General features: G+C 55.1%; 4 protein-coding genes across 4 annotated transcripts; 1 reads left to right on the top strand and 3 right to left on the bottom strand.

Moving 5' to 3' along the window:
• Positions 1-1,201: 1,201 nt before the first annotated feature.
• Positions 1,202-6,643, bottom strand: LY79DRAFT_516444 (uncharacterized protein; the record flags this gene model as incomplete). Its single annotated transcript, XM_060554821.1, has 2 exons — positions 1,202-1,325; positions 1,380-6,643. 2 exons carry the CDS (start codon positions 6,641-6,643, stop codon positions 1,202-1,204), a joined length of 5,388 nt encoding a protein of 1,795 aa, XP_060413698.1.
• A 2,909-nt stretch (positions 6,644-9,552) lies between these two features.
• Positions 9,553-11,950, bottom strand: LY79DRAFT_516397 (family 5 glycoside hydrolase; the record flags this gene model as incomplete). The annotated part of the gene is made up of 3 exons (XM_060554815.1): positions 9,553-10,203; positions 10,257-11,507; positions 11,567-11,950. The coding sequence occupies 3 exons, from the start codon at positions 11,948-11,950 to the stop codon at positions 9,553-9,555; spliced, it is 2,286 nt and encodes a 761-aa protein (XP_060413697.1).
• An 857-nt stretch (positions 11,951-12,807) lies between these two features.
• On the bottom strand, positions 12,808-15,662 carry LY79DRAFT_555345 (uncharacterized protein). Its single transcript, XM_060557926.1, has 4 exons — positions 15,207-15,662; positions 14,834-15,115; positions 14,458-14,781; positions 12,808-14,404 (listed from the first exon to the last, which is right to left on the bottom strand). Exons 1-4 carry the CDS (start codon positions 15,319-15,321, stop codon positions 13,095-13,097), a joined length of 2,031 nt encoding a protein of 676 aa, XP_060413696.1. The 5' UTR covers positions 15,322-15,662; the 3' UTR covers positions 12,808-13,094.
• Positions 15,663-17,158: 1,496 nt separating this feature from the next.
• On the top strand, positions 17,159-19,209 carry LY79DRAFT_516496 (uncharacterized protein; the record flags this gene model as incomplete). The annotated part of the gene is made up of 2 exons (XM_060554826.1): positions 17,159-17,250; positions 17,307-19,209. The coding sequence occupies 2 exons, from the start codon at positions 17,159-17,161 to the stop codon at positions 19,207-19,209; spliced, it is 1,995 nt and encodes a 664-aa protein (XP_060413695.1).
• Positions 19,210-19,470: the final 261 nt, after the last annotated feature.

Genomic DNA, 19,470 nt, shown 5'->3' with positions numbered 1-19,470 from the left:
GAACAACAAAAAAAAAAAAAAAAAAAAAAAAACCCCGAGAACACCAAAAGCATAATTTCACGGAAAAGTGTCAGGCAGAAAAAAAAGAGCAGGGGGAGAAAGACTACGGAAACAAAGAAGAAGAAAAAAACCTCTTCCGGCATGTGGGACCATGGCCGAGCCCGGCAGTTGCCGCTCCGCGCCGCATTCGCCGACGTGCACACGCGACCCCAATGTGACATGCCAAAAAGGAACGCCCGTGTTCTATTCGTTGGGCCAGTGCGATTCTGGAAGGTGGTGGCGGCCGTCTGGTGATTCAGAGTTGCTTCAACATCGCTCCCCCCCTCCTCCACAAGATTGATTCTGGCCTGCCTCTTTCTTGGATCTCTACTCCTCCCGGGCCTCGGGGGAGGGGGTGACCATTGCCAAGGCGCTGCCACAATGGATTGGTCCTGGCGGCGAGAACCGTCATCTTGACAATGATGTGGCCACGTACCTAACGATCAGGTTGTGCGATTTACTAGTTGACAAGCTGAGAGGTGGTATGGTATACAGGACCAACAAGTCGTCAGTTGCTGTCACAGATAGGAAAGCCGGGGACTTTTACGCCGTCCGTGCGTCCAGCGCTTATGCCGGTTCATTCTCCCCCGTAGTTCGCTACCAGTCGCCGGGCCAAGAACATAAGGATCGCCGCGAGTGCTGGTCCGCAACTTGGTAATTGCGTATTAAAAGAAGGCCTGCACATCAATACCCACGGACAACATGAGAAACAAAACCACCATAGGCCAACTCGTCACAGAAGCAACATGTGTAACAATGCTTACGTTGAGACCGAATCTGATTACCCCCAACTCAATATGATTGTTAGCCCTGGAGCTATTTACCACAGCGAAAGAATAGTACGTCCCGGGTCTTGAGAAAGTTAGGTAGGCCGCTTCATCTCCCAGTAGGTAGCCAATAACCTTTATATAATGTGACCCAAAAAACGAAACCGTTCCGCAAAAATCGTCGAGTACCCAAAGCGTTTCCCTACCGTACGCCGTCGCTGCAAACCTCCAAACGAGCGTCCAAAATACGGTTTTGCTCACGAGATTGGGGTTTTCTTTCCTCCTCAAGAAAGCAAGAAGCGCCGGTAACCATCAACCGCTTGAAATATGTTCCATCTTCCTCTTTCGAGTCATCATCGTATGGTCTTTCCCCTTCTTCGTCTCTCCATCGCTCTCTAGACGTCTTTACCGCGGATCTTTGAGTACAGCTCGGTATCAAAGAAGTTGTAGTTGGGATCCAGCTCGCAGAAGGGATGCTGAGACAGCAGCACATCTGCCGTAGGCCGCTCTAGGGGGTTCCTATCCAAAGGTTAGCAGTGTGGCTTGCGAAAATCACTCTTGCAACAAACTTACACAGTGAAACAGTCCAGCATAAAGGCAATGGCCAGTGGACTGATTGTTTCCCGAACCTCGTCAGGGATGGGCGGCGTCTCGCCATTGGCGATCTTGTAGATGGCGCCCACGGCCTCCTCCTTCGACCAGGGCCGCCGACCAGCGAACATTTCCAGCACAACACACCCCAAGCTCCATATGTCGACCTTGGCACTGTAACCCTTACCCTCCGAACGAATGACCTCGGGCGCCATCCAGAAGACGGAGCCCTGCATCGAGTTTGACTTGTCGTTGCCGTAAATGTTGTCCGTCTTCTTGGAGATGCCGAAATCAGAAATCTTGCAAGTACCGTCGAGATCCAACAAGATGTTGTCGGCCTTCAGATCACGATGCAGGATTCCTTCCCTATGGAGGTACGCCAGACCTGACAGCATCTGTCGCGTGAGCGATGACACAACAGACTCCTCGAATTTGCCGTGCTTCCGCAGACAAGATCCGATACTGCCACCAGAAATGTACTCAAGGAAGATGCTGATGGATGTTTCTTTGCGTTCGCATCCAAGATACTGCACGATGTTGACATGATCAAGGTGCTGCATAGTTTCGATCTCCTGATCAAGGGCGGCTACCAGTTCACGCATCTTGGCCTTGTCTCCCTGCGCCGCCTTCGGGTTGACTTCGACCTCCTTGACGGCCAAGAACTCTCCGGTCGTGGCATTCATACCGAGGTAGACGCGGCCGTAGGTTCCCTTGCCAATGAGCTGACCCTTGAACCATCGGAAGGTTGTTTGACGCTTAGGAATGGTGTCTTGGGGAATCTGGGGCATCACCATGCTGCCGCGCTGGTCCGGACGGATTTGTACAATGTTGGCATTGAACATCTTTGTGCTCTTCCTCCTCATGAGTGCCGACGTGTTCTGAGTGGACTGGCCAGGCTGCGTTGTTGTCGTGGTGAACCGTTTGTTAGCCTCGTGGGCGCCGCGAGCAACCTCACGGATGGACTTCATACGCCCAAGGCCACCCGAGCGTCTAACGCTCCTTTGCGCAACGGACGCGACCGAAGCAGGGCGCTCAAGTGCCTTCAACGTCGACTCGTCCGACCCCAGCGTGTCGTTGTCGTCATTGTAGAACGACCGGTTGCCAGTGATGGCAGTGCGGAGACTCGGCGATGGCTGAGCTGGCGGCGGGGGACGCGCGGGTGTTTCCTTCTCTTCTCCTTCGGCGATGGGTGACGGCGGGTTGGCTTCTGCTTCGCCCTCTTCAAGCACCGGCATGTCAAGGTCCAAGTTCGGGAAGAAGTCGTCGAGGTTGTTGATGAGGGCATCGGTAGTCGGGCGGTTGGCCCAGACATCCTTTTCGACGAATGACTTTCTTCTGCTTAGCTTACTATCCTCCGATTCCCAGCTCTCGGAGCCGGGGGTGTTCGGGGTTCTTCGCGAGCTCTTGCCGCTCTTGGCACTCGTCACATCCTCATCGCCTTCGGGTGTCCCATTCGCGTTGAAACCGCCCAACGACTTGGGAGAGTTGAAAGACACTGAAAGCTGTTTCTTGGATCTTGATGTGTTGACTGTCAGGTTAGGGCGCTTGTCATTGGACTCGTCAGGCGAGTCGTCGCCGTCAAAAATCCGAGTAATCTTGGTTGGTTTGCGAGAAGATATCGGAATGACAAACAAGCCATCATCCGAGTCGTCCCCTGAGTCGTCATCTCGCTGAGGGGCGGGTCTCTCAAAGCTGACGTCCGACTCCAGGAAGTCAAAATCAGGACCATGCGACTTCCGACGATGGGGCTGAGGTGGTGCACTCGGAGGAAATTGTGGTGGGCTGGTGGTGCTGGGGCTTATCTCCCGAGAAGGCACTCTACGTACTGCTGGGGCTGTTTTAGCTGCGATTTCATTCTGAGATCCTTGTTCCAGCATCAGGGTTCCCTCAGGGGAATAGTCCGGTACAAAAAAGGGCAGATTCCCACGGCTCCAAGTGAGAGCGCCGGGGGACCCAGACAATGCCGACTGAGGACTATCTCGCCCCGAAAATGACTTGAAAAAGTCGACGGATGAAATAACTCCCTTACCTCTGTCTGAGTGCTCGCCGCCCAGGGCTGGTTCCGAGGATACTCGGGTTGGCGACTTGGACCTGCGGTTGGTCGTTACGCCAACCGCTCCGAGGCCTCGGCCCATGCCAACGAGTGCTGCGCCGATGCCGGTGCTGTGCTGGCTCGACGTCTTCTTCTTCCTGTCTCCATTATTCTGCCCGGGGAGCTCCATATCCTCGAAAAGAGTGGAGGGTCGTCGAGGCGCAGAAAGTCCATCTGACGACCGCATTGATTGGCCCGACTTCCTGCTCAGTGAGTTGGCCTTGAGCAACGTAGCTGATGGGTCGCTCGGCGGCGCAGGAGGCTTTCGCACGGGGAACAACGCGTCTGGCTTCTTGTCCTCGTACGGTGACTGACGTGGCTGATCAAAGTCGACGGTCCTTCCGTGGATGCCGTACGGCGTAGTCGCGCTCTCCGGCGTGTTGCCGCCAGCTGCTCGTCGTCTCTTCTCGAGATACTCGCGTTGCTTCCGCTCCATCTCCGCACGGTACTCGCTTGCCTCTTGTGCAAGCATCTTGTCGTCTATTCTTTCCCCATTCATGGTGTTCTGTCTCGACGTCGGCGGGGATGAACTAGACCTCATCCTTGACACCCCGTTCAGGCGGTTGTAAGCCTCCTGGTCGAGAGATGATGTGTGAGACTGCGTGGCATTGGGGTTGGCTGTGCCCTGAGGCACAGCGCCAGCAGGGCGAACAAAGAACTTGAGGGATCCTGTAGCATCCGCCCTGTGTTTGCGATTATTGAGCAGTTTCTGGTCGTCAAGGGGGCTGTCGTGGCTCGACTTGCCAAGCTCGGTGAGATAAATCTGAAAAGCTGTGGTGTCCGTCAGACCCAGGTTGCTGCAGATGATTTGACGAAGGTCCGTTGCCGATTCGGCCTCAGTGATGTCGCACATGCGATAGTTGTATCCATCCATGGTAGCCAACACGAAGACTCGGTTCGGCCCAGGACGCCTCGACTTGGCCGCATCCTTCTCGTGCACATCAAAGCTGGAACCAGGTCGAATATCCAGAGATGTCTCACTGTTGTTGCCAAAGCGGGAACCGAACGAGTGAGGCTTGAAGTTGAGTGCCGGAGAGGTCGGCGATTCCAGATCGTCGGGGCTGGGGAAACCGTCCTCCTTCTGCTTCTTCTTTCTCGACAAAAAGCTGAGGAAACTTTTGGAGTCCTTGGCGGAGGAGGGAGGCTCAGTGCCAGCGGAGCGATCTCCGATGGACTCCTGCGGCGATGGACGGCCACCATCCTGACCGTGGCGACGGGACTCGACGTTGTTACGGGTCGCCTGGATGATGTCCGCAATGTTCATGCCGCTGCGTAGCATTTGAGTAGCCTCAGGGGGCACACCGGAGCCGTAGATTGCCGCGCTCGAGGACACAGAGTCTGTGCTGTTCCTCGACCTGTGCCCGAACTTGGTCGAGTGCGGAGAGGCTGACATTTGACCGGCAGAGGAGGGAAACAGAGAAGCACTCTGCGGGTTCGGGCTACCGTTCGGGCTGTCGGTTCGCAGTGGGAGCGGGCGAAACATGCCCTCGCCAGACTCGCTAGCATTGGGGCTGTGTCGACGGGTGCCGTCCACATCGAGTTGCTTCAAGACGTTTCTGTGGTTAGTATCCGAGCTCATAGTATTGTTCAAAGAAGGCATGGTCGTGGATCTGGTCTGCGAGAACCGCCGGCCGCCAAATCCAGGTCCTGGCGCCTTTATCGGCGTCTGCCGTCCATCAGCCTTCGCATGTTCACCCACACGGGTTATCATACTCACGTTGGGGGATTCTGCCATGTCCGACCCAGCGCTAGGCAGGTTGCTGCCGTGGTTGACCGACTCTTTCCGGCCATGCGATGAAACCTTGGACGGGTCGGCCGGCCGGCCGGTCACGATGCTTCTGATGAGGCGTCGCATTCTCTTGCCTTCCTCCCGCTCCCGCGGCTGATCCCATCCGGTTCCGCTGTTTGTGCATTCGACGGCCAACCTGGGGTACACTTGCTGGTGCATCATACCAAAATTCCCTCGGCCGCCATGTGCACTGCTAAGCTCCAGAAAGTGTGCACCGTGCAGGTTCAATCCCTTGAACGTTTCCTGCCAGTCCTTGGAGAACTGGTTTGAGGCGAGCCATAGCAACACTTTTTCCAAAGGCCATTGCGCTGCCAGGTGCGGGTGAATACTTGAAGCCGCTGTCGCATTTGATGTCGTTGACAATCCTCGGCTATGCATGGCCTGGGCATAGAGCCTATCCCTCCCAGACATGTCGTCTTGCGGCGTGGTCATGGCTGTGTCGCCGCTTGTCTGGCTATTTGTAGGCCACGAGCCCTGGGAGGTGGCCGAGAATGTGGCCGAATCGTCGAAACCGCCCAGGCCCGGTATTCCGACACCTTCGCCGTAGGTATCACCCTGTGGTATATACGTTGCAGACATTTGCCCATGATCGTTGGGCGGAGGTGGAGGCGGTATCGATAGTGTAGTGCCTGTCGCGACTTGCGCGTGCAGCTTGGGGTTGTAGGCCTGATGTTGGCTCGGTGGGGGAGGGGGCACGTTGAAGCCGCCGCGGCCATCGTACATGCGTCCGAAGGCGCCGTGCCACGGCGCCTGGCCGGCCATTGCGCTTCCCGGCGGCGGCCCTGGAGGGGGCGGCAGCATCATGCCGCTCCCCCCCGTGGCGCCAGGGGCAGAAGGGAAGCGCGGGGGCGGAGGAGGTATAGACATCATGTTGTTCATCTGGCCCGGGACGGGCGGCGACATGGGAGGAGGCGGCGGAGGGACCTGGAAAGGCCTTGAAGGGTCGGCCGACGAGGCATGTCGCTGGGTGTTTTGATACATTGGCGGCGGTGGAGGAAGCGGGCCAGCTCTGGTAGCTGGCCTCGCGGGTTCGAGCCCGAGTGGAGGAGTGGTCGGGACAGAGCTCGCAGTCGAGGCTCTCGGGCGAAGACCGCCGGCAGAGAGGAAGTTGGACGAGTTTCTCGGACGAGGATAGGGCGATGCGGCAGAGGTGCTGTTTACGGTGGGAGGTAGTGGCCTGGTTGGCGTTGCCGCTGTCGTCGAAGTCCTTGTCGAGTTGTGGCCCGGCAGGTCGTGGACGTTGAAGACGAGGCCGTCAAGATTGTGAATCTCGTCTCTGGACCGTGGCACGGATGGGAATGGAATCAGATTTGCGTCGTGGGTATCAGATCTGGTTGCAGAGCGCTGGCGCGAGTAGCTACTCATGGTATGCCAGGTATGGTTGGGGATGGTAAGGGTACGCGGCACATGGCAGGGGTAATGTGGGCCTTTAGACCGCGGTCATGTCGTGGCTGCGGTGCGGCGGTGGACCTTGCGCCGGATGTTGAATCGTTGGTCCTCGTCGTCGAACTCCAAGAGGAGACAAGCAGATGCCGTGTGTCCACGAACGATTCAATCTTATTTTGGCTATATCGTCAGCGCAAATCTGGATCGTCAACAGGATCCGTCCAGCTGAAGGCGTGGAATGCGGCAAGACGAAAACCAAGACTAGCACCGCCAATTGGAGACTTTGGAGAGAGAGAGAGAGAGAGAGAGAGAGAGAGAGAGAGAGAGAGAGAGAGAGTCTGTGTGAGTGACAGAGAGGGGTATGCAGTAGGTATGCGAATCCAAGGCGGCAGCCGTTCGAGCGTCCTTCGGCTAACGGAATACGGATAGGGAGAAAGAACGAGAGAGACGGACAGAGACAGAGAGTAGCGCGCTTAGAGGGACCTGGTACTGTTCTCTTTGGTCGACTTTGGGGGAGGTTGGAGGCGGCTGGACAGAGGCTGGCGCGAATGGATGGATGGCTTCGGCTTTGGTGTGGCGTGCGACGTGCGTTATCCCGCGCAGCTCTGGCGGGGCGTGCAGAAGCCCGAGCCAATGAAGGCAATGTGATGAAGGGGGGGGCGAAGGAATAGAATCGTCGTTGGTGTGTGTGTGTGTGTCTCCACGGTGTATTAGTATTGGATTAGAATCCAAGTATCCATCCCAGGGTAGTTTAAACTACTTAGTTGGTAGTTGCTATAATAGAAGCCTTGGATCCCGGCATCTGTTTTGGCCATGGGCAGGCGGTCTAAATAAGATTTGAAAATTTGATAACGGGCAATTCAGTGAGGATGATATGGGATGGGATGGAGATGGGATGAGATGAGGTGCCGAGCTCGACTCGAGTGTTGGTCTGTTATTCTAGTTATTCTACCGAGAACGAGGTAGGTATCCGCACTTTGCCAAGGTACTGTACTGCCGTTCCCAGCTGGACACGGCGACGTCGTGCAACCCGACTAAAAAAACAAAGTCGGACAATAGCCATGAACCTACCGTCAACCAACCGTCCCTTGCCTTTCGATTCCTCCGTCTCTTCCTGCCCCTCGACTCGATTTTAGTCTCGCAGACACCAGGTACGGTACAGCCCATGCCTGTCAGTCACTACCTCTATTTATCTACTATGTTTTCAAGACGCCCGAGACATGCAACGCCTCTGCCCACCGTTGCGCGAACCCGACGCAAGGGACCGATTGTTCATTTGGGCCTTGCCGGGGTTCGACACACGCGTACCCACCACACCTAACGCTTCCTTGCCGCGCTTACACGAACAACTCCTCGCTGGTATTTCGAGACGAGGCGATGACGGCTGACTGTTCCTATCAACTTTTGATCGTCTCACTCGAACCACGCTAGGTATGGCTCAGATACTATGGCTCAGATACCCATGTTGGTTGTCTCGGACCGAAAGTGCTGTCGAACAGGAAACGAACCCGGTTGAGACAGTTTCCCCCAACGTGCCGGGCTCCGTCAGGACTCTGCCTGTCTGCTGTCTCTTCCACCCTCCGCCGTCTGTCCAACCAACTCTTTCGCGGCTATCGCGTTAGCGTCCGAAGTCACCGGGCTCTTTCGGCCGGGGTGGGGGGAGGAGGCGGAGGGTAGCTGGTTTGGTGGTGAGAAACCTACACTACACGACTCCATTCCTCCAACGACGGACATCTTGTCTCTAAAACGAACCAGCCGGAATTAAGGCACTCCGATTCGAAAAGCCTATTCCGACAGGGTGATGTAGCCCCAATCCGACCCGCGAACCCCATGGGAGAGGAAACGGCGTGATCAGCGTCATTCACCCGCTACTGAAACAGGACAAACCCACATCGTCGGGCATCAAACGCATACGGATCTTGCATCCCACAGCCCGGAGGCGTTTCTCCAACTCGACAACCAACTCCAAAGTGAGGCCAAGTTGTCATCATAGCGGAGAATGCACACAATCTCTCCCTCCGTCCCCCTCCCCCCCTGTCTCTCTCTCTCTCTCTTACCGACGCAGACCACGTTTCTTCCCATAGCCCACCACGTTCCCCTTCCTCGCCCACCCTGGTCCAATCGTTCTTAAGCAACAGCAATATGCCGACATTTATCTGGACCGGTAAGTAGTATGTACTCATGGACGGCTACGTTACCCCCACGCGGTTATATACCGACGAACAGGGCCGAAGAAGCCATATATCCAAGAGTTCATTGACACGTATCCAAATCGTCAAGGCATGCCGACCGCCAGGAAACGAAGTCATGACCTGCATCAACCGTCTACCGTCCATCGTCCACAATCCCGCGCGCCAAGGGTGCCCGTCCTGGGTGAGACGACGCGGACGAAGGAACTCTACATAGTAAATACCCACCCCCAAACTGTCTCGCAGCTCTGGGGTGCAAGCTCGAGAACGGGGTATGCCTGCGCAACAAGCCCCCGGGCTACTAGGAAGAGATCGGACGACAAAAAAAAGCAAAGAACGATGCACATGGGTACCTGCGCCATGCACCTTACCGACGGCCGCTTTTCATCAGTCGAGACTGCGTCATGAAGCTCATGCAAGCAGGGGGTAAGGGGGCGAGTCGCCCGTCCTCAACGTAATGTGCCTGGTATGCTTTTTTCCATTAACTCTGGCAGCGCCTTCAACTGGCGCCCAACGGTCCCAGAATATATATGAAAATAGCCAAGAAAACAAAATCATGACGCATGTGACGAATGCCATGCTTGCCACAAAAAAAACCCCCCCATCCCGATACTCCACCTCAACATCGTAGGCTACGCGCTCCTGAGCGCTCTATAGTAGACAGACTATGACTCTCTCGCGACGGCTCAAAATACAAGCTTACATGACGCTGCAGTTCGCGTAGTTCTTCTGGCACTGCTCCAGGTACCCAATGTCCTCTTCGGACCCCTCGACGACATTATGCTGCCTCACCAGCCCCGTCACCTTGAGCGTCTGCACCCCGTCGGCGTGCCACCACTTGAGCTTCTGCACCAGTGAGCCCTCCTCGTCGTCCATGCTAATGGACCACTTGCCGGAGCTCACCTCGACCGTGCACCTGTCCTGCGGGTAATGGAACTCGGGCAGGAACACCACCGTCGGCGCAGCCTCCGAGGGGGGCGCCGAGGCCTTGAGCTTGAGCGTGAAGGAGCAGGTGCGCAGGTCGAAGCCGTATTGCAGGACGTCGCCCGCAACAACCCACGGAGATGGCCGAACAAAGGCCTCGGCAGCGCGTAGGCCGGGTACGCTGGTCAGCTCCGGGTCCTTGGATGGCGCTGATGATATCGACGGGTTGGTGATGTTGCTTTGGAGGTTTTGCGGCGTGACTGTTGACTCGTCAGGAACGTCCCTGCTCACGGAGTTGCGCTTCAGCTCCGATGACTGGCTGGGTGACGGGCTGCGGGGGAGGGGCGACATGGGTAGCGTCTTGTCGTCTAGTGAGAAGACTGACAGATCTTCGCCGTTCCAAAGATCGCCGTATCGGTGTGTGTTCTGCCAAGTGAGTTAGTAAGCCTTCGTAGGAAAACATTGGATGATTCGCGTACCTTTGCAACGTAAACCCAGAGGCAATGCCCCTCCATCCCCGACCCTTCGACACCAAAATAGTTGGCGTCCAAGGCCGCTGACTGGTCTGCATAGTCGCCCGTCTTATACGCCTTCTTCTCGCCCATGTCATATGGGATACCGAATTCGGTCATCACGCAGGGATGGTTACCCATGCGGTCCAGACCTTCCTGCCTCAGCGACGCCAACTGGTCTTTGAAGCAGTTGCGGATGGCCGTCTCACCGACCTTGACCGACAGAGCCTCATGCCAGTACCGTCCGCGCAGCACACCGACGACGTCCACATTCCACACCCTGTTCCAGCGTTTCGTCATCAAAGTGATGCCGTCGTACCAATGAGGCGAGAACGCCATCAGCGGATCATCGTCCTCAGTGCCCTTGATCTGAGGCGGCAGCTCCAGCGTCGGGTATTGCATCAGCATAATGCAGTCCTTGTGAATCGGTCGGATAGCGTCTCTGTACAGGCGGTATGATTGCATGAAATAGGTATTAGTGAATTCCGGGTGGTCAATTGTCTTCCCCGTATTGGGGTTCTTCGAGAAGTAGTCCTTCTTGATGAGCGTATCCGTATTGGGGTCCCAAATGCCGTGCTGGGCCCAGACACACTCACCAAGCTTCCAGCCCTCGTCTCGCTTCCAGCCGTATCTCGAGTCGTCATAATCGGCAGGCAGCCAGGCCATCTCGCCATGGGGGTCCACCAGCGAGCGGCCGACCTTGTAGGGGCCCATACCGCCCATATCCCACGTTTCCACCTCGCACGCACGACCAGAGCCGGTAAGGATGCACTGCCAGATGGTGGGACATGAGCCCTTTTTCAACTTTTGGGCGTTCGGGATGACGCTGAGGTCCTGGTATCCGACCAACCCGCAGCCGGGCTCGTTCATGCTCTCCCAACCGATAACGACGTCATTCTCGAGGTCGCCGGCCTCGTGTATACGCTTGGCGAGATGCGCGCACGCCGCCACGAAGTGGCCTTGCAGGAAGTCCTGAATGTTGATGCCGTTGATGATGCACTTGGGTGCAAAGTCCCTGCCGCCAAAGTACATTGTGAAGATGGTGGCGGCAGCGAGGCGCCAGTAGTTGGTCGACCAGATCATCTTGGGAAACTCTTCGGGCTTCGGGTACGTATTATGCACAATGGCGGCCTCGGTCGCAGAGAAGCTCTGGGGGTTCAAGCCGCAAGCGTAGATGGTCCACATCGGCGCGCCAGAGCCACCGCAGAATCTAGACCACTTGGATGGTGTTAGGATGCAATGTGCAACACGAGACGGCTGTGGGTAGCGAAACGTACCACGTCCTGGTGGGGGTCCATGAAGATGTAGAAACCATAGTCTTTGGCTATCCTCAGGATCTCAATTGTATGCTGAATCCATTCCTCGTCATAGCGTCCTGGGCCGGCGGCCTCGATGGCCTCCCACGTAAAGACATAGCGGATAGTGTTGTAGCCGTAGCGCTTTATCCTCGAGAAGTGGACATGAGCCTCCTCTTTGGGAAACGGGCGATTGTGGAACGTGACATTGTCCCCGTCGAAGAAGTCTTCGCCAATGTGGGAAGGCTGGTCGGGTTCGCTGGGGAGCTTGGCGTCGGCGGCGACGTTGAGGCCTCGAAGCACGACTTGTCTTCCATAGCCGTCGCGGAACTGGCCGTCCTCGATGGTCAATCGTAACGAAGACATGGCGGAGAAGGTCTGATTCCAAGGTCGGCGTGCTTCTTCCGTCTTTCGTGTCACGCACTGCCAAGACAAGTAATTGGCGATTTTCGGAAGCGTGCTTAGAGAGGAGAGAAGTCGTTCCAACTTGGAGATAGGAGATGCACGAGACGGCAATGACGGGGCGGCCGCGGCGGACGGGTCACCAAATGTCCGAAAATGAATTGGGACGGTTCGATGACGTCCTGAAGGGGTGGGGGGGGGGGCCTTGATTAATCGGTCGCGTAATGCCAGTGGGAAACAGTGGGCTGGTAGGGGTACCTTATCATACCGGTGCAGCACTTTAGCGACTGCCAAGCACTAACATAACAGGGGTTCTTCGGGGTGCGAGTGAGTGCAAATAAATGCCAACCAGATGTTGGCGATCTTGCAGATGAGACGATCAAGTGGTGGAAGAACAAAATGGATTAAAGACGAAGGAGAAAATAGGACAAATAAGAAGGGAGGAAATTCAAAGGGACAGAAGGAGAATGTGGCTAAGTTCATATACGGCTCTCTGGTCCTCGCCGCCGTTCATCTGAACGCCATGCAGAGGCCGTCATGGCTGGCGAGCGCGGACGTAGATGGGCAATGGCTTGAACGGCACGAAAGTCTGCGTGACTGCACCTGCCACCCATACCTCCGCTCCGCTCGTTTTCGTGTTTGACAACGGAGCCAATCGTCGCCGTTCGCGGGCGACGCTAAGCGGGCTAGGCGGGTTGGTGCCCGTGCCCGTGGCCTCGGCTCTCGCTTGAACTCCGGGTGGAGGCCGCCAAATACCCGGGGATGTGACTGGTGGGGCATTAACTCCCTCATGATCAGAGTGATTGTTGGTTGGGACATTACCTAGGTATCATACACTAGGTAGGTGCCGACCAGGTAACGTACCACACACCCAACCCATACTTGGACGAACCGGCCGTGCAGGAGTTGGTCATGGTGCTCCACGTCACTGAGGCATTGCACTGAGTATGGGATGTCTAGGTGCATCCCTACTTCAATGGCCTTTTCTTGGGTTAAGCGAGCGCCAAAATAGGCTTAATGGCATCTAAAAAGCTGAATACGTCGACGCGGACTGGGCTGCTTATAAGACTCGACCAGTATACGCGAATAGATGTTGAATACGCCCACCTCAAGCATGGGTGCTATCTCGGCCTGACTCTGCGCTGTCTCTGCGTCCTGTCTCCTCCGCATCTCCCATGCGGGCCCTTTCATCGCCTCTAGGCCCCCAGATCAAATCCGTGTACAAACTTGGTTTGGTCGTCTTGCTTCCCAGAAGATACCTCTTGAAGAACCATGGCAGGTACTCCGACACCTGGTGCCCAATGAATCTGCGCTTCGACACTGCAAACACCAAATCAAGATCCTCGAGGCTCCTCCTCTTTGTCTCCTCCAACAACAGAAAAACCATGATAAACGCGAGCATGTTGAGCCCCGCGAAAAGATACAGCGACCCGCCGTCCCCCAACCCAGAGTTGATCCTCGGGAAGAACATGGAAAGCAACCCGGCAAAACCCAGGTTGACGGCGATGGCAAACGCAGCGCCGGCTTCGCGGTGCGACAACGGGAAGCTCTCGGACGCGTAGGTGAACGGGATTGGGCCTAGGCCGGGCGAGTACGTTGCAGCGAACAGTAAGATGAAGAGCGTCAAGACCGCGACCTGGGCGTCACGGTTGCTGATGTGAAACGACACACCCGCGAGCAGCATGAACAACGACATCACCGGCAGCGTCAGCATGAGCCACTTGCGCCGGCCCAGCGTGTCGATGGTCCTGATAGCCGGGAGGCCGAAGACGAAGTTTACCGCGCCGTAGCCCAGGCTGAAGATCATCGAGTCCCGCTTCTCCACGCCGGCGCGGCTGAAGAGCGTGCCTGAGTAAAACGCCAGTACGTTGATACCGCAGAGCTGCTGCGCCAAAGCCAATGTCGAACTGCTGATTAGTGCGTTCCGAAGCCGTCGCCGCAGGAAGAGCTGCTTCCATTGGCGGAAGAAGCCCGTGATGGTGACGACAAAGCCTTGTGCCGACTGAGTTCTCACGTCGCCGCTGGGCAACTCCTCCTGCTCGAGTGACTTGTGGACCAGGTAAATGTCCCGTAGGGCTTGTAACTCGGTGTTTCTCAACTTCCTGAGAATCTCATACGCCCGTCGTGGATTGTAGCTCGGGCTCGACACCCGCATCAAGTACCGCGGGCTTTCGTCGCAGAACCAGATGACAAACACCAGCAGCGCTAGCGCAGGCACCATGGGGGCTGCCACCATCAACTGGAAGGTCAGCCTCTTGTTCGAGTCTGGCGTTGTATCGAAAATCAGGTTGAAGGCGAACCCGACCATCATTCCCGCGGCCACCCACAACTGCCACGCGAGAATGGATGTGCCACGCCAGAAACCCACTGCAGTCTCGCTAGCAAGAATAGGGGTGCTGACGGCTTTGAGACCCATCCCTATTGCCTTTTGTTAATGGTGCTTCTTCTTTAGGAGATCACACTGCGCTCACCAATGCCATTAACCAGACGGATGCCAAAGAGTTGATGCCAGTCCGTGGCAAAGGCCGAGGCAAGAGAGCTGGCGAAGATCAACGACGCCGCAATTATCATGCCTCCCTTGCGACCCAAATAGTGGTTCACAGGAAGTGCCAGGGGGCAGCCCAACGCCGCCGCAAAGAAGAACGGTGACGCATTGGCAGCACCGAGCTTCCAGTCATCGGCTCCTAGCGGAGCTCCTCTGCCGGTCGTGATGCCATCTTCCTTCTTGGCGATTGTGTTGAGACCGAATTGAGTATCGTACAGCGACGAACCGTTAAATGATGCTTGGACGTGGCCTTGTGCTGCGTTAGCACCTCGTCGTCAAGGTGGAAATCGGGTTGTAAATACCCTGCAGAAAGGCTGCTAGTGATACTGTGATAATGATGGTCCACATCCCCTTTTCACTGAACGCAACATCGCGTTCCCGTACAAGTGCTCGTTTTTCCTCTCCGGTCAGCTGGACCGGAAGCTCTCTATTAGCGCTATCGTTCGAGTTTCTGGCAACTTCGTCGTACAGCCTAATGTCTTTAGCTACGCGCGCTGCTCGAAGCAACTCTGCCGTGTCGACGTTCAGATGTTCCTGGGCAAACGACACAACATCTGCTTCCAGTTGCTCGTCCGTATAACCAGCTAGAGCATTGAGTCAGCAAAGAGGGCCGAACGCCAAACACCACCGCCACAAATGAGTATTAATTTGAGGGTGGAGGCCCTTTAGACTCACCAAGAGGATTCTCGATTACTGCTCGTTCGTTTATCCGGCGACGGTGGGCTTGTGTAGCCAGCCGCTCGTCCCCAGAGTGCGACCCATCCTTTGCAAAGGTACCCATTTCATACATGTCGAAGGTTGGATGGACGAGCCAGTGGGGACTGGGTATTGACGAGGGCAGGTCAATATCGATGTGGCATTAAAGGACTCGATATAAGGCTGCGATCGGTTACTAGCCAGGCCCATCCTGGGGATTAGTCCAACTTTTACCGGGTGCTTTATCCATTTAAGGCTCACCATTTGACAATGGACACGAGGCGACACGGGACTGAGGCATAAGAAGTGAGACTCTCGGATCCAGTAGGATCGAGTATTCCGTTCCGCGTCTTTTCAATGCAGGTCTTGCCTGCCGCCCACGCTTTCCTCAGCTGGCAATGCACGAGCAGATAGTAGCAATGCAAGAGGTCGTCAACTGAATCCTTTCGGTGACTGATCGTCGGCATGGTACATTACAAAATGACATGCTTCTCCCTGATTCGGATTGCGGTGAATTCCAAAGGGTTACCGTCTAGGACTGTGGTGGCGGAGCTGATCCTTGCGCCTCCCTTTTGCACTTTGAAGCAGACCCTAAAGAGTCTTGTGTTCTTGGCCGTTGACCACACCACAGAAGTGCTTCTCTTGACCAGCTGAAAGTCCTTGGTTGTCGAGATCCCGGTCATGAGTTTGTCTGGGTGATCACGGTGAGGAAAACATCTCATTCTCACTGCCATTTCCAGATGACAGCCTCGTCTCGGGCACAAACAAGCTAGCCTCCTGAAGCTTCGTTTCCACGTAATCCCGCCATCATTTTGAGGGAAGACGAAGCTGTGCCGCTCCAGGCAGAATTTACAAGGTGGCTTTTCCCAAGCCAATGGCCGTCCTCACCGAGGGCGTTGGCAACTTGGGGCTGGGCATGCAGACTCTTGGCTCTCAGTCGTCATTCCAGAAGTTCACCCTTGGCAGTTGGGATGAAAGTACCGGTACACACCAAACCCCACCTGGGGAAAATACCCCGCGGGGAGCAGTGGATGTGATCGCCTAGGACGGAAACACACCCGCAGATCAACAGGAATCCGATGAGCTAATCATCATTAATGCTTGAGCAACCCCATCATACTGCAAGATGAGGTGGCAGGCAACAGAGTCACACATGCCGGGGTGGCTGCATCTCCTGTGCCCGTAATCATACCGTAGTCCTTCTATGTGGCTATGCCCACCCTCTCCCTTCTCTAGGTACCTACTCAGAGCAGAGACCGGTGTCTCGGCGAACGTGATTAACATGGCTAAGCATCTGTTGATCACGGGGACCGCAGGAGGGATACATCACCAAAATGTAAGGAGGTGAGCATCAGGGTTAAAATGTCTTCGGTCGCTGCTGCTGGCCACCGTTGCCGTTTTCTTGACTGTTGAGGGTTTGTTCGTACAGCGATTCTATCCATCATACCCGTAATATGTACCAAAAGCGACGTCCGAGGACGCCTCTCTTCGATTACTGCGAGATCAACGGACGCGGCTGCGGTTCAGGAGATTGAAATTGGAACTAAATCCAGAACTGAATCTCGAACAGACACCACTATTTCGCGACCGACAAGATGGATCCTCTCTCGATCGCCGCGTTCACAGTTCAAATGGTCGGTATAGCCGGCAAGATCATCGAAGGCACCGGCAAGTTCGTTCAAGAGAGCAAAGCCGTTCATTCGAATATCGACGAGTTTCTCGAAACAATCAGCAACCTGCATGCTGCTCTGCGCAATGTGGCTCGAATCCTGAAGCAGCACCCGTATCAGCTTTCATATGAAAGAGAGCACCATCAAGATATCTTCAGGATCCTCAAATCATGCAAAGTATCGCTTGATAGGTTATGCGCAGAGTTGCCCGAACTGGCGAAGAACCCAGGGCCGATCGACAAAGCTCGGGCGAGTTTTGCTATGACCCTGAAGTCAAATGTCATCCGAGACTCTGTTTCACATATAACATCTTACACCCAAGTTCTTCAACTCAGTTTGATAACTCTGTCACTGTGAGCCAAATTTCATTTACAGTTCTATGGTTAAGCCAAGTACTGACAAAAGCCAGAGGCTCATTATGGACCCAGCAAAAGTCACAGGACCAGGTGCATGCCGAAATCAGGAAGCTTACCGACGCTATCCGGTCTACGAACCTCATCTCTCAAGTTGGCACTACCCAGAGACGTTTTTCAACCGAGTGGGACGATGACACCGAGACCAGAGTAAACGACTCGGTGTCGGTGACAAAAGAGATTCAGGCTTGGCGATTGTCTGCAGATGAAGTTGCCGCTGCGGTCACTCTCCAAGATGCGGACCATAGCAAGTCAATTTTGTCCTTCAGCCCGTCGTTCTCCAATCTGTCTCTGAACAACGACCTTGTATCACAACCGGCGCCGCTCGGAAGCGTTGACTCTGATGATTGGGATCCCGAGCCCGATCACCCAGACGGTCCAAGCAAAGATATATTACGCCATCAATTCGACGCAAACCAGGAAATAGTTGATCGTCTAGTGAGCTGCGGCATCTTTCTCCGAGCGTCGCTTTACCAGAAGAGGGGCATCGAAATACGAGAACAGCTGAGCCAGCCCGGCTATGACCTCCAGTTCAGCTTCGCCGAGAAAGCTGTCATGAAAGAAAGACTGGCTGACATTCTGTTGCGAAGCGAGACGGAAGAAGAGACCGTTGAAGCGAAGACCATCCTGCAAAGGCTACTGGAAGAAGAAGTCAAGCAACCCGAGGAGTTCAAGGATGTCGAGCGCCGCAGCCGCCTGTATCATAACCTCGGATGCCTTTATATCAAGCTCGGCAACCTGAAGCAGGCGAAGACCTTCCTCAGTCGAGCTCTTGAAGGTCGAAAGAACCAGAAACCTATGCCAGTCCACTCGGTACAAGACACGGCTGACCTATACATCAAAGCACTGAAACTCGACGGGGCGTTTGATGAAGCAGGCGGAGTGGAAGTTTGGGTCAACAATGTAATTATACCCTTGGCGAGCCGACCAGCATCGCCACCAGATTCAGAACTCATAGGAGGCCTCAGAAGACCGTCGTCCATGGGGGAGCTTTCTCAAGCCTTTGCCTGGTGCCGAGAGAACGGTTTCGACGTCGACATGCCCGGCGGTTTCCGATTCGATACTTGTGATTTCGTGACGCGGACATCGCCACTGCACAAAGCGATCCAGGACGAAAATATCGAAGTCCTAAGACAGATGATGGGGCATGTTGCCAGCCTTGAGACTGGAGGAGATCTTGGTGTCCCGACGCCATTGCTACTCGCAGCGTCAACCAAGAACCGTGATATCGTCGGTTTGTTATTGCGGAGCGGTGCTCGTGTCAATGTACGCGATAGCGCAGGGCTCAGTCCGCTCCACAGGTGTCAAAGCAAGTACGGCGGCGTCAATGTAGCCAAGCTCCTGCTTGACGACACCCCTATTTTGCTGGACACCGTCGACAACTCGGGCAAAACAGCGCTGTTCATGGCTTGCGAGATGGGGAACGAGAAGATGGTTCACTTCCTCCTAGAACAAGGAGCCAACCCCAACATCTGCCAAAAAACCAGAAGAGGGTCTACGTTGTCTCCCTACTTGGGTGGCACCAACGTATGCACCCCGTTGATTGCCGCGATTCAGGTGGTGGCAACAAAAAGCTCACGCAAGATTGGGATTATAGAAGACTTGCTATGCCATGAAGCGGACCCTCATCTCACTGATGCCAACGGTAGAAATGCGTTTCAAGCAGCCAACAACTCGGGGCTGGCAGGGTCGGAAATCAAGCGACTCCTTCAAGAGCATGGCTCGTCATCATCCAGGAGGTCGAGTGATACGTCTTCTTCGGCGACAATCTTCACCAGGTCGTCTAACTCAAGTGACAACATCCCGTCTACATCTGCCCGGAGGGTTAATCTCATGAGATTTTGGAGCAGATCTGAATCAACGCAATCGGGGATCGAGACGGTTCCGGAGCGAGAGTAAACGAATAAGGTGGTGATTCAAGATGGTGTGCCGACCAATGTTTCTGCTTTCAGATACCCTTGATAAAGATACTTACTTGATTTTTACAACGCATTGCATTGAGACGAAAAAAAGAAGAGAAATATAAACCCATATCGGTTGAAGTTGCTGCACGTCGTATTGGCGTAGACTTAGGTCGGATATTGTGTACTGTAGCTAGACTTCTTATCTTATCACAATACTGGTTTAGCTGCATTGCTCGAAGTGGGGCATGATGTAATA

The sequence above is a fragment of the Colletotrichum navitas genome (assembly GCF_030913465.1).
Source record: "Colletotrichum navitas strain CBS 125086 chromosome Unknown LY79scaffold_33, whole genome shotgun sequence".
NCBI classification, from domain to species: Eukaryota; Fungi; Ascomycota; class Sordariomycetes; order Glomerellales; family Glomerellaceae; genus Colletotrichum; species Colletotrichum navitas.
The sequence above is the reverse complement of the archived record's forward strand: the minus strand, read 5'-3'. Positions and strand labels throughout refer to the sequence as shown.